Raw genomic sequence first — 15,903 nt, 5'->3', positions numbered from 1 at the left:
AACTTTCTTTACGTACATGGAGGCGATACAGAACGATATGGAGGAATTTGATTCTTTTTCTTTATCCTTAGTTCTTTGAAGTGCAAACACAAAAGCAGATAATCTAACGCAAAGAATTCAAATTCAACCGCATCGTATCAGCTATGTTTACAATTTCTCTTACCATTGACTTGTCGAACAAAAAATTAAAAAAATAGGAGTACATTTTTAAAAAAAGAAATCAAATACAAATGATGAATTATGATTGTTGTATTTAATTTGCCGGTGTTAATTGCTTGCCAACCTACTTTTGTAAAAACATTTAATATCGCAGTTGACTTATTTTTGGTGACACATAGATAGATTTTAATAAACTTCAATTGGTGATAGTCTTATAGTGCACAATAGTGGAGATGAAAATTGAAGATATCTGTAAATCAATCCGGAGACCAAAGAATGAAGTATATAAAAGTAAGTTCAAATTATTTATGGCATTAATATCTGGAAATCGATGAAACAGTCGGATGATGTTCTCCAATTGACTAATGGAGGATGGAGTCCGAATCTTAATCCCATAAAAGTCCAAGCATGGAAAATTCAAAACAATTCATATACCATGTAGGCTCTTTAGTCATGGACTTTGATTGTGCTTTACAACAAAAAGAATTAATAGTAACACACTTTAAGTAAAAAAAATATCCACCGGCTCTTTAGTCATGGACCTTATCACCAAAATGTCATAACTAAATGTTTTTTCTTGGAAATTTTTGAGTTACCACAGATCTAGAGATGATCTTTCCATTGGGTTATGATCTTTAATATTGTCTAAGTTAGAAATCGATCTCATTTTCATTTAACCATACAATATTTTTGGCCAAAGATTTATAAAGTCAACACAAAATGCAAAAGTTTGACATTATTTTTGTAAACTATATAGTATCATCGATTTAGATTTTCGAACCTTTTTTTTGACCAAAAAAAAACTTACTTAACGATTAACAATTTGAACTTTTGTGAATTTTATTTATAGGAGTTTTGAATAAGTCATGTACATATGTGGAAATGAATAAGTTTTATATGTAGTGTATATGGAATTTTCGCAAAAGCATAGTATACACACACACACACATTAAATGTGGTTGATACGGCTGATAAAGAAAATAGTTGTGATTGATACGTATATTTATGATTGTTTTCTCAAACAAAGATAAAAAAAAAACTTCATAAAGAACAAGACCAATCAATCATGTAAGTTACTAACAGAGAATTATGATGTTGATGATAAATTTTGTAAAATGATCGAACAGGAATTATGGATGATACGTTTCTATAATGTGAAATTCAAAGGACCATGCCGAATGAAAAATGATTGTATCCCGACTTGTGGAGGCAAACCTAGTCGTGCTTTGTGTATTCCTAATCCTAGTGTAGACACTCTTCAATGTTGTTGTCTTTACAACTAATTTTATTGGAATTCTTAGTTTCTACTATTGAAATAAAAATGTTCTACCAATATATTATTCAATCGTGCCATATAATACTTTTCATATCTTCGTCTTTAAACATAAATAAAATTTCATGATAATTTTTTTTTCTTTTTATGTAAGATCATGTAAATGTTGGTATATAGGGTGAATGTGAATGTGATTTTTGTTGTTTTCAAAATTCTCTAACCAAAATAAAGAGTTTTCAATTTGACCAACAAAAACATAACAGGAGACACTGAGTATCTGATTATGATATAAACAGAGAAAGAGAGTAATAGGGCATTGAGATAATGAAATGGGTAAATGATTGTTTCACACCAAAGAAATATGTACAAAAACCATGACCTGAAGAGAAGTACCAAACACATTCACACACCAGACATCCATGTTTTTCGACCCCAAAGAAGCTACTCTTGTTCTTATCGTCATCATCAAAGTAATTCACCTTTTTGTTTTGATTTAACGGTCGTTTTGGGCGCTGGCTCGGATGAATGAATCCCGCCGCTGTCCCCCGACAAATGCTTGTTTTAGTCGAGAGATTGGCCCCATCAATCTTCCAGCTTTCTGCAACCAAAGAGTGTTGTTACATAGTTAAGACTCACATCATACCATGGAGGTTCGAAGAATAGTGATCCTAAACTAAATACCTCGTTTCCAATGCTTGATTCCCACTTTTGCTGCAAAATCTGCCACCTCTCCTGTTGCCAATGTTGGCCAAGAATCACAATTCCCATTACAGCTGCGGCTATGCAGATGGACCAAACTGTATTAGTTTCTTTCGCTTGGGCAATCAAAGAGGCAACGCTTCTTTTCCACCAAGCTTCTTCGCTAGGTGGCGAGTTTGCTACCTCATCATCTTTAATAGGATTCAGATCAAGTGTAACATCAGAAGGAGAAACAGGCTCGGTCGGTTCTTCAACAGGTTCATACACGTGTGAGCCACCGATAGCTCTTTCATCGTCCAGAGAACTCATAGCTGTCGTGTAAATGTTTTCTTCTTTCTTGCCTTTATCCTCGGAAAACTCAAGTCCTCCGAAATCATCTGATAAATCCAACCCTTTCAGACTCAAATCACTCCCTTCCTTGCAATGAGACCCCGTTAAGCTAGCCTCGGTAAGGTCACTAGTATTCTCAAGCTGACCAGTTGGTGGGAAAACAAAGTGGCGAGACATGTATAAGGGATGAGATGTCTCAGCTTCGTAACAAGGAGTAACTTCCTTGTGATCATCATCTTTCGAGTCCACTACTGGTTTAGGACCAGGAGCAGCAGCGTAAGCTGAAGCAGTAAGAGAAACAACTTCCCAATCATTTCCACGCGTCGCTGCTTCATCTTTGTCAGCCATTGTCCTGTGGTATAACTACAAAATTTGATCAAATAACAACAAATCAACAAGAATAATCTTAAGCTGATCCAATAACAAAAACCATCAGAATTCATATAAGCTAACGACGATCAAAGCTATTCAGCAACTTCGATTCTAGACACGATCGTCAACCATGGATAAGATAAGATCATATATTCCAATAAATCAAACTCATAAACCAATCAAAGCACGAAATTGAAACTGAGACTAGACGAAACAGATCGATCTGAACAAAGGATCGTTGACGGAGAAAAAAATCCAGGGAAGACGAAAGAATCGGATAGACTTACACAGTCAACAAGTGAAGGAGATGAGAGATCTGTTGCGATAAGATCAAAATAATGGAGGAGATGAGAAGACAAAGTATGTGCCGACGAAGAAGAAGACGAAGACGATGATGATGTGATTGTGATGAGACGATTGCAACCAAAAACCGCCTCGATTGCGCTGCAAGTGTGAAAATATACTCTACAAAAGAATTATTCTCTGGGAAGCAAAGACCAAACCGGGTAATGGGTAGACCGGTTTCATTTACTGGACATTCGGGTAAGCGAGTCGGATTCGGATAAAATCCAATCGGATACAGATTTTTCGGGTTAGAAGTTTAGGATCCAATAGGGTAAATCTAAAATGTCGGTTCAATTTCGGTTCGGGTCCAATCGAGTTTGGATATAGATTTTTAGACCCTTTTTTGGAATCGATATCCGAATTTTTGGGTAAATATCCAGATTTTTTGGGTAAATATCCAGATTTTCGGGTAAAATTTTGAGTTTCAGGTAAAATTTAGATTTTTGAATAAAATATTTGAGTATTTTCGGATTCGGGTTCGTTTTTTTCGGTAGAAGAATTTAAGACCTAATAGGATAAATCTTCGGGTTCGAGTTTGATTTCGGATCCAATTTTTTGGGTTGATTTCGATTCGGATAACCGATTCTGGATTTTTGTCCGGCCTAATTTATTCCTGACAATCGGCCGTAGTAGGTAAAAATAATGAAATGATTGAATAAGGTCGAATTAGTAGATTTAAATCATCATTTTGATAAGATTAAAAATTTACAAATGTATGATAAATTATATTTTGATGACATATACAATTTGGTATTACAAAAAAAATTGATATATACAATGAAAAATATATTGCTGTATAACATAAGATATAAAGTGAAGTGTATATATAATTTTTTTTCCCAAAATCATTTAAGTTGCTATTTTTTCTAATTTCTCATATCCAGCTCCCCATTGTTTCATTCTCTCCGAAGCTTGTTCCACCTAATAAATTAAGATAGTGAATCATTTTACTTCAATTTGTGTGAAAGATTTGATTATAAAACCTGAAATGAGTGGGGGTACCTCTTTGTTCCAATTGGTTATGTAGATCATGTACAAAAGTATGAGAGTCTGAAGACTAGTCCCACATATCATACCAATCCATATCCCCTGAAAAACCACATAAAGCAATTTCATCAACTTAAACCAAAATAATTAGACCGGAGGCTATGTGGCTTTACCTGTACGCCAAGGCTTGTTTTATAACCTAACAAAAACCCTAGAGGTAATCCAAAAGCGTAGTAACAAAACAAGTTTATATAAGCCACCGGTGCTTGCCATCCTCCTCCTACTGCAACTCCTGATATAACTGGTTGTAAACTGTTGAGAATCATCGTTATACCGAGCAGGTACGCAAGATCAGCTACCGCCTTTCTCATCTCTTCACTCTCCGTAAAAATCACAGCAAAGTCATCTCGTGTTATCAGAATTACAATTGCACACACTACTCCAATGACGAGAGACTCTATCACCGTTACGATCACGGAGTATTTCGCAGCTCGTGGATGTCCCGATCCTAGCTCATTCGACACCCTAACACTGAAAGAAACATATATATAAGTCTAACGCCTTCTTTTAGAAGACACAAAGATTGCTTTTGCTTTTTACCTTATAGCTGCATTGATTCCTATGAACAACATTCCTTCCCATCCATTAATGTTCATACTGAGAGAAAGAAAAGTGTTATCAGATATAGAAGAAAATGTAAATCTTTGAGTTTGTGAAGAGGTCTAACGGTTAACCAGATTGAGAGAGATCCAACGGCTATGACAGGGTCTTCAAGATGTCCAGTTAAGACAATGATCGTCATGAAGTACCAAATCTCTAGACAAAGCATAACCGCAGACGCAAACGACAGTTTCAAAAACGGCCAAACGTCTTGAAACGCTAACCAAGACAGCCCTTTCCAACCGTCTTTACACCACCCTACAACATAAACAACCTGCGCGATCGCGATTCCCCAAGCCGAGACATCAAATGCAGCCGCTGCACCGTTTAGCCCCCACTTGAAAACGTTTATAAAGAGGTAGAGGATGAAAATGTGAAGGGTCAAAGCGAAGAAACCGATCCATGCCATGATCCCTACTTTGCTCTGTGACTGGAGAAACTTCTGAGTCGGGAAGTTGATAGCGAGCGCAAACATTTGAGGGATGATTTGTGTAGTGAATTTGCCAGAGATCTCTGCGATTTCGGGTTCTTGGCCGAGTAAAATGAGAAGTGGAGTTGCGTAGATGTAGAGAGGAAGCAAGCAGACGGAAGTTCCGAGGAGGATAAGCCAAGAACGCTGCATATAAACACCTAACATATCCATTTGTCCCGCTCCAAACGCTTGTCCACATAACGTTTCCAACGCACTCGCCATTCCCAGCTGCAGTTTTTTTCTAGAAAGTTAGAGAAAACGCAAGAAACAGAGGAGGAAAAAAGCAGAGTAGAGGAAGGTTATTTTAATCACCAAGAAACCAAAGGAGAAATTAGAGACGACGGAGAGAGCGATGGCGACGGCAGAAAGCTCAAGATCGCCGATATGGCCAACGAAGATGCTTGTGAAGGAGTTAACACCGTAATTACAAAGAATGTTGAAAGCTATAGGTGCAGCTATTTCCCAAAGCTTAGACGTTTCAACCACACAAACAAGTTTAGCATCTCTAAAGCTTTGAATGGGAGGAAAATCAGCGTCTCCGGTGGTTTCACCGAGCAGAGTTGACGGCGCGTGGATAAGCTTGGTCGTCTCATGCTCTGTTTCGAAGACAGAGACTTTGACGACAAGCGGAGAGGATGGACCGCTATCGATGGCGTCGTCAGCTGCTAAGGAGATGGTTTGTTGTAATGGTCCGGCAGAGGATGAGGAGGATCTTCTCTCCTCTCGAACCGGGATCTCCATTTTCACCGGTTGTGGCAATATTTGTCTAAGTTTTTATATTTCTCTACTTGGGGAGGATTAGAGACATGAGGATTGAAAGCAGACAAGACAAGAGATTCTTTTTTATGTTTGTTCTTGTAATTTGTGTTTCTGGTTTGCCTAAGATTAAGGTTAGCCGTGGAGTAGAAGAAGAGAGAACATGGGTTTATTGTGACCGTTCATATAGTTTAAAGTATCGACATGGGTTTATTGATTCAATCACGTAATGATTCTCATACAATACATTCTGTAAGAATTTACATATATGCCATTAGAAGATTATCAAAGTGACAAGAACTTTCAAACTAAGAAGAAAGACATAATCCATGGTTTTAACTGTTAATGTCGATTAAGTCAAATATCATACAACCAACAAATACAGTTTAAACTAATTAAACCCTCTTAGAGAGCAACACTTAAAACATTTAAGGCTGGTTTTGACCAAATCACCTTACAAAATTGATCAAGGAGAAGGTCTACCAAAAGACGACCGTGAGCCAGGGCTAGACAAACCTGTATTGAGATCCGAACAGCCATGGCCTTCACTACAGCTTGTGCCGCTCACTCCTCGGTATGAATCGCCGGAGACAAGAGCTTGTATTAATTTAGGCGGTGGAGGAACCGTCACCTCCACAACTCCTTCAAGCATCTTCACTACCGTTCCCATTGCTGGCCTTATCTCTTCATTGTCTTGTATGCACCATATCGCCACCGTTGCCATCCTCGTCACCTCTTCAGTGTTATATTCTCCGTTGAGTCTAGAGTCAACCACAGAGTCCACATTGCCTTGTATGATCTCACGCGCTGCCCATGGCGGAAAGAACCTGAAAAGGGATTCATTGATTCAATGTATATGTTTTTTTCTCTCTTACAATTGATTCCAAGTAAAAGACATTCTCTAAATACCATTTCTCTGGTTCTGTCTCTTTCTCTCCCAGTGTATCGCTATTAACAATGACATTTCTTCTACCACCGATCAGCTCGAGCAATGTCATTCCAAAGCTATACACATCAGCTTTTGTCGTGATGGGCAAACCAGATATCCATTCGGGAGCCACGTAGCCCCATGTCCCTCTCATCGTGGCTAGAACTCTGCTGAAGTCACGTCCAAGGAGCTTAGCCAAGCCAAAATCAGACACTTTGGCGTTGTAATCACTGTCCAAAAGAATGTTCTCCGGTTTGATATCACAGTGTATAATACAGTCCCTGCATCCTTCATGCAAGTACGCGATCCCTTTGGCAGTACCTAACGCGATCCTGAAACGGGTCTCCCAGCTTAGCAATTTGGGGCTTGTTCTAGACAGATAGGAACTCAAGGATCCTTGTGGCATGTAATCATAGACAAGAAGCCTATGAAGATTCTCTGAACAGAAACCTCTAAGCCTAACGAGATTGACATGTTGAATGTTCCCAATGGTGCATACCTCTGCCCGGAACTCACTCTCCCCGCTTCCAGGTCTTTCTAAGCGTTTCACAGCCACGAATGTAGAAGAACCCGGTAATGTTCCCTTAAACACCGCCCCAAAACCGCCGTGTCCGACCTTATCCGAGAACCCATTGGTAGCTGATTGAAGCTCCTTGAAAGAAAATACCTTAAGATTCAACACAGCAAACCCATCTTCGTCTTGTTTCCTAGTCTTCTTCCTCTTTCGACTCCTCTTCAACAGAATCAATGGCACTAACAATGTAAACCCAAGAACTGAGATTGACCCAACAACGCTGCACAATATAATTATAGACTTAGAGATGTTTCCCTTTGAATTCCCTTTCTTTGGTTCTCTGATATACAATACATCTTCACTAACTCCAGTCCACGAGCTCGAATTCTTCAGATTATTCGGCGACTCGAGTAAAATTTTGCAGAGATTAGACTTCTCCTTATGATAAAAACCAACACAAGAAGAGTTTCCTAAGCAAGTTTTGGCGCAAGAGCTCTTGCTTACCTGCAACCGTGACATCTTCACATCACCATCGTAGCGTAGATCACCAACGGCTTCAAAAGTATCACTCTTTTCGCCGGAATCACCGTTTTCACGGCGGCATCCGTCGCTGTAATCATCAGATCTCCACGCGGCGTCGTTCCTAGGCCGGAAACCGCGGATGCAAGCACAGGGCTTGAGCAATTCGCTGCTACAAAACCCTAATTGACCACAGAGATTGTAAACGCGGCAAGGATCCTCCGGCTGCAACCAGAACATGTTCCAGCTCTGCGTCTGTGGATCCCAAGTGTACTGCTTCAGCTGGCCGTTGGCGCCGACCATGAACCGCGTCAGCCGTGGCTCGGAAACGGAGTCCAACGGTGGGACGATGTACCAAAACGACGCCGTGGGAGTGTAAGGGTTAACGAAATGGAACCTGTAGATGTAAGGAATGGTCATTTCCGGAACGCCGACGAAGGCTTCTCCGGTCCAATTTCCGGTGGACCAATACGGTGTGGTTCCTTTGTAAACAAGCTGGAACTCGTTGAAGCTTGGACTCAGTCTCAGAGAGTAAAACCCCGGCGAAGGATCGAAGAGACTCCGCCACGAAGTCATAGCTGTTAGACCGGTGACATTCATCCCCGGAAGCCACGTGTCAGTCGGATTGTCAAAGCTCTGCCAAACCGGAGAACCGTCGTCGTTGATCAAAATCAGATTCCCGGTTTCAGAGAACCGGAAATCGGTTCCGGGTTGTTTGTTATCCGTCTGCCAAACGACGCCGTCACGGAGGTTACTGACGATTAGGTATCCGGTGGAGGTGAGCTCGAGAGTGGAAGAGTCAGGATCCGAAACGGGTCGGATTCGATTGGCGACCCAAACGTGGGTGGGAGTTGGCATAGAAGCGTAAGAGATACCCAAGTACCAATTGGAGGAACCATTGGTGGTGCTGAAGAAACCAAGCCGGAAAATAGCTTTGAAACTCAGAATGGTTTGGTTTCCTTTGATGATAACTTTGCTTTGTACAGATGGTGGTGGAAGAAGGAAGAGGAGAAGAAGAAGAGGAAGATAAGTAGTACATGGCATTGGGTACTCTCGGGTGGGTTAATGTTTGGTTGGTGGTGTTGATGATATTTTCTCGGTGGTGATACTGATAGACATGGGAAAGAAAAAACAAAAGCTCTCTTTAACTATTAGACGTTTGAAATGTGGAGAGAATTTTTGCAAGATAAAATCTGTAAAAGCTGTGACTTCATACCTCCAAAAAGTAAATTCATTCAGAAAAAGGTTTTGGAACTATAGTTCCTAACGCCAAAGTTACTATATTAACCCTCATTCATCAACACCGGCAGGATAGGAACTAAAAGAAAGAGAAGGGCAGAATAGGAATTGAGAAGAGGGAGGTGGCAGTGGCAGACATAAGTGGCTAGAAGTCAAAGCCATGACATCTTTTTTCTCTTCTTCTTAAATGATTCCTAACCTTTTTCTTAATTATTTCTAATTAATTACTTTATGCAGCAGACAAAAGGTGTTAATCAAAGAATCATTTTCTTTTTAATATCTTACACACGACAAGACTAGTCGCATGTGGATCAATTTACTATTTGGAATATTCAGTTTCTCTTTAGACTATGGAATTATACTATATCCATATCTAATAGAATCTCTCTCTTTCTTTAACCAAACAAACAAACAAAATCATGCTTATTATGATTCCCAGATCAGGGCATTAACCAATATTGCTAAGATAGAATCATGGATCAAGACAAGAGTGGACATGATTTTGAAGATGCAAACAATCAAAATACTGAAATGGTGGTCCTTTCTTCTCTATCACACCCCGGAGATCACAAACGAACGAACAAGAAGCTAGGTAATATTTACAATTGTTATGTATATCTATATGATCGCACAAGGGCAAAACGAACATAACCAATACGACAAAACTAAGTGGAAATGTGGAGACCCAACACTTAAAGTGTGTGAGGAAGAAACAAAATAGATGTATGCTAATTATGTAGTAGACTAACCAAACAAAGCGCCACACCTTCAAACTTTCAAGCCAGGGGATAGTAATGATGCTAGTTCAAGCGATCATCAAACACAACTTCCTGTGTTAAAGAAGACAGAATGTTAGTTAGTTGCCAAATTGTGCACTTATTTACCCTAATTACGCAACCATCAATGGTTGATCTAACTACGAATTCCCAACAGTAAAGTGCAATTCTTTGATCATCAAGACAATCGATCTGCCAAAGAAAGCTCAAGCGGGAAACACACCTTATCACATATTGGGCATCTATCGCTTCTTTCAATCCACTCCAGAAGACAAGAGAGGTGAAATTCGTGCTCACACTTTGTCGTTAGTCTTGGATTCTCAACATCATAATCTGCATAGTGCAATCCACGACTCTGTTTAGCTCTCTCATAAAAACAAGAGTTAAAGAGTTCTTTTTATTCAACGGTCTTGATTTCTTACCTTCAAAGCAAATAGGACAACAGTCCTCCTCTTCATCAACCAATATCTTCAATCCTTGATGTTTCGAGAAATCTGATTTCCTCGGTGAAAGAATGACTGAGCTGGCTAGAGTTTTACAGTCTGATTCCCCAAGATCTTCACACGTCGCTAGCGTTTCAAAACTGCTTCCACTCATCCTTCCTTTGATGGACTCAGAATCTGTGCATTGTGGTCGCCCCAAAAGCAAATCATATGGAAGAGGAGCAGGAGCACAAAAGGTGTCAGGTATAGATGTCTCCAAACCTATATCAACCAAGAGGCCTGTGGTGAATGCTGATCCCACACCAGCACGGGTTCCTGAAGGGACAAGCTCTTCAAAAGATTCTGGACACTGCGTAACAAACTTTTAATAAATAGAAACTTTGTAGAGTGTCACAATCAAATAACTGTAGATAATTCAGAAGACATTTTTCAAACACAGCTCACTCACGACCTCTAGTAGTCTACTATCGACCACTCAAGCGAGATTGTTACAAGAAATTGTTGAGATTCTAAAATCATGCTCTTGTCCCGATTTGTTTTAACTAAAATCATAATCTATAGATAGTCAGTAGTGCAAAGCAACACAAATGCAAGATGGTGAAAAGGATTACTGACATAATAGTAAACAGGTGTTCCAACAAGATGTGACTTCCTCGAAGAACTACAGCAACCTCCCATTTTCACCAGCTATAGTAATAATTAAGCAAGAGTAGCGAACAACAGTCCTTGAAGCATTTTACAGATGCACTGCCACTGCAGGAAAAGAGTGAACTGAACAACGATTACTTGAATGCAACAAGATTAATCAAAAGTACTCTTAAGAAACCCCAATAAAAAAAAAGTGATTATTACAGTGTTAGTAAGCAAAATGACAAAAGAAAAGTTGGTCTGATGGCAAAGTCATCCATAAGAAACACAAAGGTATGGGAAGAGTGAATAGTGAGAAGAACATTACGAAACAAGATTAATCAAAGCAGACTTGAGAAATCCCAATAACAAGTGATTATTACAGTGTTAATAAGCAAAATGACAAAAGAAAAAGTTGATCTGATGCCAAAGTTATCCATAAGAAACACAAAGGTATGGGAATGTTCCTTATGCTCTGTTGTAATGTCCCATCAATAGCTGAAACTTGAATCTATATTCTAAAACAACCTCTAGGATTCAGTCAAGTTGCAATGAAAACAGTGACGCGAGCAAAAGCATTTCACACTTGAGCCAATTTTAATCAAACACAACACAATAACCTTCAAAATTGGTAACATCATTGATATGTAACTCTACCATAAGATCTTCTCATAAGAATAGACGACAACATGAACACAGTAAGCACATCTAAATCAGAAACTAAACAACACTAAACAGTACGCGAACCCTAAAATTGAAGAAGCCGAAAAGACCAAAAACAAAAAGTACACGAAAGCCGACTCCGGGAAACAAAAAAAGAGATGGAATAATTAACCGATGAGAGCAGTAAACGAAGATAACCTGAGATGTCGCCGGAGAATTTGATGTTGTCGTGATTCTCCGGTGAAGAAAAGTGAGAAGAATAAATGCTGGCGACGGAGGGTTTCGACACACAGAGCTCCTTTTCTCTAGTCGAATAACCTCATCATAGTAAGTAATTATACTGTAATCCTACTTTACTTTATTTAGTTTGCCTAATTATTCTCAAATCTCATTAAATACCTTTTAAATAGTACGACGTCGGTTAAGGATACGGGCTAATCATTGGGCTTTTGTTTTCTGAAACATGGGCTATAAACATTTTAGACCATGGTCCATTCTACAGAAGGTCAAACCCTCTGTCGCTATCAGAGGCTATTGAATATTTTGCTGGTAAGGTCTCAATTCTCATCATCCTTCACCTGCCTATGAATCTTCCTTGTTAACCGTAACCTAATATTGATTGACTTCTAATCAAAGTAATTTAATCTACCATTTTATTATTTCCTCTAATCTAAGCCTTTTTCATATAAAATGTATCTAATAGTAACTTTATAAGAAAAATATTATACCTTTTTCTTGGTATCTTTGTTGTAAAAAAAAATACAAATTAAATGCGAGTTCGATTATTGCATTAATAGAGATAGACCCATCTGGCATTTAATATGGTGGCGGCGGAATAATCGCTAACAAGATATTAGTTGAAAATTTTCAAATCATTCGGATAGATTACGTCTGGCATTGAACTAATTATCCTCTATAAATTCAATAATGACAGAATTTAGTAGATGTTCTAAATACTAAAATTATTTAATAATCTTACATATGCAATTTTCCATGTACGTGCTGTTTTGGAGCGTTTAAACCGAATTAAAGTACTACTGTAAATAAATTGAATCGAATTTACCGAACCAAAATTGAAGAAAAAAAAAATTAAATCGAACCGAACCAAAAATTGGAAACTAGTCGAATAAATATTAAATTCTATAACCGAAATATCTGAAATAAAACCGAATAAATACAAACCAAAATATTTTGGGTAAAATATCTAAAGTATAAATATATTTTTAAAAGTGTTAATTATTTCTAGACTAAATAACTAAAAATACTTGAAAATATAAATAAAATAGTAAAAATATTTGGAAATATCTAAAAATATTTAAAAATATTCAAAATAACCGAAATATTTTAAATGAAATAACCGAATGGATACTAAATTTTAAAATCGAAACCGAACAGAACTTTCAAATAACCGAATGGATACTAAACTTTAAAACCGAAAAAATCGATAACGGAATGGATAACTGAACGCCGAGAACTACTATTATATACAAAGTATTTAGTTATTCAATAAAATTTGAAACCAATCGTTTTTTTTCAAAATTAATAATTATCGAATTTAAATCTAAGGAATAAAAAAGCTTATTACAAATCATTAGACAAAATGTAATAAAAAAAAAGGAAATTATACACATTAATTATCTTAGCTTGTCGAGTTTAAATTTTGTTAATCAGAGAACGTCAAGTTGTACAGCTGGCGTCAATAAATACCCAAAACAGTCGTCTTTTTCAACGGAGAAGAAAAAGTTGAAAAAATTGTAAAGTCAGTCTCTCCGACTCTTCCTTCCTTCCGTGTTCACCATTGCTACACGTTCTCCACGAACTTTCCGATGCCCAGTCGTCGGAGACATAGCTACACCGTCGGATCTCCTGCAACCACATCTTCCAATTACAGTAACACTACTTTCACCGATCGTTCCTTCCCGACAACCCCTGCCCGTACATCCACCGACACAACCACCTCCATCGCTCGTCGCATCTCCGGTATCTTCATCAACTGCTTCACTCCTCCCGATTCCGTTTCCTCCAACTACATCGACAATTCAAAGTCCTCTTCCGGTATAGTTTGATCAGTAATTCTTAGATTTTAGACTTTTAGTGGAAACAGTTGATGATGATTTTATTTGGTCTCTGTGTGAGCAGACAATAATATCCGTAGTAGACGTAGCTCAACAGGAAGTAGTAGTGTACAGAGGAGTTATGGAAATGCAAACGAAACAGAGCATACAAGATTCACCTTCGATGAAATCTACGACGCGACCAAGAACTTCTCTCCGTCCTTTAGGATCGGACAAGGCGGTTTTGGCACTGTTTACAAGGTCAAACTCAGAGATGGCAAAACCTTTGCTGTGAAACGTGCCAAAAAGGTTTGAATATTCCTTTCTAAGTCCTGTCTTAATGGAGATTGTCGCTATAACATTGTAACTAACTTGATGCAGAGTATGCATGACGACCGTCAAGGTGCAGATGCAGAGTTTATGAGTGAGATTCAGACATTAGCTCAAGTTACTCATTTGAGTTTGGTTAAATACTATGGATTTGTTGTTCATAACGACGAGAAGATTCTCGTTGTGGAGTATGTAGCCAATGGAACTCTTAGAGATCACTTGGATTGTGAGTACACATCCTACTACTATCTTCTTTTTGTATATATTCATTTCAAGCTAATCGATCAATGTGAATCTGTTTGTAGGTAAGGAAGGAAAGACTCTCGACATGGCGACTCGGTTAGATATCGCAACCGATGTAGCTCATGCCATAACCTATCTTCACATGTATACACGTAAGTCCATTGTATACATAGGTTCCTTCTTTTTCTTTCATGGCAATAGTACTTGTTCCTTGACACATTTGTTTTGGATATGTTATAGAGCCACCTATCATCCACAGAGATATCAAATCTTCAAACATTCTCCTCACTGAGAATTACAGAGCCAAGGTTGCTGATTTCGGGTTTGCAAGATTAGCTCCAGATACTGATTCAGGAGCCACGCATGTGTCAACACAAGTCAAAGGAACCGCTGGTTACTTAGACCCAGAGTACTTAACAACGTATCAACTCACAGAGAAAAGTGACGTCTACTCTTTTGGTGTACTGCTCGTCGAGCTTCTCACAGGTCGGCGTCCCATCGAGCTTAGCAGAGGACAAAAAGAACGCATCACCATTAGATGGGTAACACTAAACATTCTCTTAGCTACTATAAAGTAAGTTCAACAAGTTTTTGATTCATGTGTAATGGTTGTGATTTGATCAGGCGATCAAGAAGTTCACGAGTGGAGATACGATATCGGTATTGGACCCGAAGCTAGAACAGAATTCAGCGAACAACTTAGCATTAGAGAAGGTATTGGAGATGGCGTTTCAATGTCTAGCTCCTCATAGACGTTCGAGACCAAGCATGAAAAAATGCAGTGAGATTTTGTGGGGAATTCGTAAAGATTACAGAGAGTTGCTCAACACAAGTCTTTGATGATATTATTCTCTACGCTTATATAATATGGTTTTGAATACACAATTATATATTATTTGTTTGAATATTAATTTGTCATACACGATGCATTCTTGTACGAGAATTGTTGATTTGTAATTGATTTTGAAATTTGTAGTATTATATTAACGTGTATTTGGTGTTAATAAATTGAGTTATTATCATTCTATCTGGACCTGGCTGTTTCAATGCCTCTTCTACTAAGTTTACTTTGACCAAGCCGTCAGTGGAGTTAGCTCATCTACTGTTACTATTGATTCTGAACTCAAAGAACTTGTCTGGGAACCAGTTTCGGATAAGAAAAACTCTCAAGTGGACTTTTGTGTTTGGGTTGCTCGTCTGAAACTTGACAGTAGAGAACATTGCTTTAGTCGCAAGGAAAGCAAGTCATGATTCTCCAACTGTATAACGATCTAATGGCTCTTGATTCTTGGCATGACCAGTACTACAAGGATGAGCACAACGTAGCTCTTCTCCACGAGGTACATACTTTTTAGTGAATCTCTCAAGTTGAGTTTCTGCTCTTAGATCTCTCAAGTCATAAAGAGAATGTTGATGCACAGGAGCATTGAATCCATGTGCAGACACCTCTTTCGGTACAGGAATATGAATAATATTGTATGTCTAAGGCTCAGTAACTTAACACTATCTCGGAT

The 15,903-nt window shown here is 38.4% G+C and overlaps 6 protein-coding genes and 1 pseudogene across 14 annotated transcripts; 3 read left to right on the top strand and 4 right to left on the bottom strand.

The window, feature by feature from the left end:
• Positions 1-1,286: 1,286 nt before the first annotated feature.
• Positions 1,287-1,442, top strand: AT4G00356 (annotated as a pseudogene). Its single transcript has one exon.
• A 197-nt stretch (positions 1,443-1,639) lies between these two features.
• ATI2 (mesoderm induction early response protein) lies at positions 1,640-3,381 on the bottom strand. Of its 4 annotated transcripts, none has more exons than NM_178941.4 (3): positions 3,121-3,381; positions 2,114-2,824; positions 1,640-2,030 (listed from the first exon to the last, which is right to left on the bottom strand). In NM_178941.4, the coding sequence occupies exons 2-3, from the start codon at positions 2,807-2,809 to the stop codon at positions 1,926-1,928; spliced, it is 801 nt and encodes a 266-aa protein (NP_849272.1). In that variant the 5' UTR covers positions 2,810-2,824; positions 3,121-3,381; the 3' UTR covers positions 1,640-1,925. The 4 variants fall into 4 exon arrangements, with proteins under 4 accessions (NP_849272.1, NP_567174.1, NP_001031565.1 ...); NM_116259.3 differs by having other exon boundaries at positions 2,114-2,813; NM_001036488.1 differs by having other exon boundaries at positions 1,640-2,824; positions 3,121-3,295.
• A 456-nt stretch (positions 3,382-3,837) lies between these two features.
• AT4G00350 (MATE efflux family protein) lies at positions 3,838-6,167 on the bottom strand. Its single transcript, NM_116258.4, has 6 exons — positions 5,610-6,167; positions 4,900-5,525; positions 4,766-4,822; positions 4,339-4,696; positions 4,181-4,267; positions 3,838-4,099 (listed from the first exon to the last, which is right to left on the bottom strand). The coding sequence occupies exons 1-6, from the start codon at positions 6,036-6,038 to the stop codon at positions 4,028-4,030; spliced, it is 1,629 nt and encodes a 542-aa protein (NP_567173.3). The 5' UTR covers positions 6,039-6,167; the 3' UTR covers positions 3,838-4,027.
• Positions 6,104-6,283, top strand: AT4G00342 (uncharacterized protein; the record flags this gene model as incomplete). The annotated part of the gene is made up of 1 exon (NM_001125429.1): positions 6,104-6,283. One exon carries the CDS (start codon positions 6,104-6,106, stop codon positions 6,281-6,283), a length of 180 nt encoding a protein of 59 aa, NP_001118901.1.
• Positions 6,277-9,404, bottom strand: RLK4 (receptor-like protein kinase 4; the record flags this gene model as incomplete). 2 transcript variants are annotated; one of them, NM_001340241.1, is made up of 3 exons in its annotated part: positions 6,520-6,880; positions 6,963-7,825; positions 7,889-9,058. In NM_001340241.1, 3 exons carry the CDS (start codon positions 9,056-9,058, stop codon positions 6,520-6,522), a joined length of 2,394 nt encoding a protein of 797 aa, NP_001329840.1. The 2 variants fall into 2 exon arrangements, with proteins under 2 accessions (NP_567172.4, NP_001329840.1); NM_116257.5 differs by having other exon boundaries at positions 6,277-6,880; positions 6,963-9,404.
• A 187-nt stretch (positions 9,405-9,591) lies between these two features.
• RHB1A (RING-H2 finger B1A) lies at positions 9,592-12,129 on the bottom strand. Of its 3 annotated transcripts, none has more exons than NM_001340240.1 (5): positions 11,961-12,129; positions 11,088-11,243; positions 10,452-10,821; positions 10,253-10,362; positions 9,592-10,083 (listed from the first exon to the last, which is right to left on the bottom strand). In NM_001340240.1, the coding sequence occupies exons 2-5, from the start codon at positions 11,148-11,150 to the stop codon at positions 10,054-10,056; spliced, it is 573 nt and encodes a 190-aa protein (NP_001319828.1). In that variant the 5' UTR covers positions 11,151-11,243; positions 11,961-12,129; the 3' UTR covers positions 9,592-10,053. The 3 variants fall into 3 exon arrangements, with proteins under 3 accessions (NP_001319828.1, NP_567171.1, NP_974488.1); NM_116256.4 differs by having other exon boundaries at positions 11,088-11,225; NM_202759.2 differs by having other exon boundaries at positions 9,677-10,083; positions 11,088-11,219; positions 11,961-12,088.
• A 167-nt stretch (positions 12,130-12,296) lies between these two features.
• On the top strand, positions 12,297-15,446 carry CRCK2 (calmodulin-binding receptor-like cytoplasmic kinase 2). 2 transcript variants are annotated; one of them, NM_001340239.1, is made up of 7 exons: positions 12,297-12,311; positions 13,434-13,817; positions 13,902-14,125; positions 14,198-14,372; positions 14,452-14,541; positions 14,630-14,931; positions 15,014-15,433. In NM_001340239.1, the coding sequence occupies exons 2-7, from the start codon at positions 13,589-13,591 to the stop codon at positions 15,227-15,229; spliced, it is 1,236 nt and encodes a 411-aa protein (NP_001329075.1). In that variant the 5' UTR covers positions 12,297-12,311; positions 13,434-13,588; the 3' UTR covers positions 15,230-15,433. The 2 variants fall into 2 exon arrangements, with proteins under 2 accessions (NP_001329075.1, NP_567170.2); NM_116255.5 differs by lacking the exon at positions 12,297-12,311 and having other exon boundaries at positions 13,455-13,817; positions 15,014-15,446.
• Positions 15,447-15,903: the final 457 nt, after the last annotated feature.

This window comes from Arabidopsis thaliana, chromosome 4 (assembly GCF_000001735.4).
Source record: "Arabidopsis thaliana chromosome 4, partial sequence".
NCBI classification, from domain to species: domain Eukaryota; kingdom Viridiplantae; phylum Streptophyta; class Magnoliopsida; order Brassicales; family Brassicaceae; genus Arabidopsis; species Arabidopsis thaliana.
Note: the sequence above shows the minus strand (reverse complement) of the source record. Positions and strands in the feature narration are given on the sequence as shown.

Bases quoted from the DNA above. Each gene is read 5' to 3' on its own strand.
- ATI2 (NM_178941.4), bottom strand. From the start codon at position 2,809: ATGGCTGACAAAGATGAAGCAGCGACGCGTGGAAATGATTGGGAAGTT. The intron at 2,031-2,113 runs GTATTTAGTTTA...CTTTGGTTGCAG, and splicing joins AATCAAGCATTGGAAACGAG to AAAGCTGGAAGATTGATGGG.
- AT4G00350 (NM_116258.4), bottom strand. From the start codon at position 6,038: ATGGAGATCCCGGTTCGAGAGGAGAGAAGATCCTCCTCATCCTCTGCC. The intron at 4,823-4,899 runs GTTAACCGTTAG...TCTTTCTCTCAG, and splicing joins GTTGGATCTCTCTCAATCTG to TATGAACATTAATGGATGGG. The intron at 4,268-4,338 runs GTAAAGCCACAT...GTGGTTTTTCAG, and splicing joins AAACAAGCCTTGGCGTACAG to GGGATATGGATTGGTATGAT.
- RHB1A (NM_001340240.1), bottom strand. From the start codon at position 11,150: ATGGGAGGTTGCTGTAGTTCTTCGAGGAAGTCACATCTTGTTGGAACA. The intron at 10,822-11,087 runs GTCAGTAATCCT...TTTGTTACGCAG, and splicing joins GAACACCTGTTTACTATTAT to TGTCCAGAATCTTTTGAAGA. The intron at 10,363-10,451 runs GTAAGAAATCAA...TGCACTATGCAG, and splicing joins TTGTCCTATTTGCTTTGAAG to ATTATGATGTTGAGAATCCA.
- CRCK2 (NM_116255.5), top strand. From the start codon at position 13,589: ATGCCCAGTCGTCGGAGACATAGCTACACCGTCGGATCTCCTGCAACC. The intron at 14,373-14,451 runs GTGAGTACACAT...ATCTGTTTGTAG, and splicing joins TCTTAGAGATCACTTGGATT to GTAAGGAAGGAAAGACTCTC. The intron at 14,932-15,013 runs GTAACACTAAAC...TGATTTGATCAG, and splicing joins AACGCATCACCATTAGATGG to GCGATCAAGAAGTTCACGAG.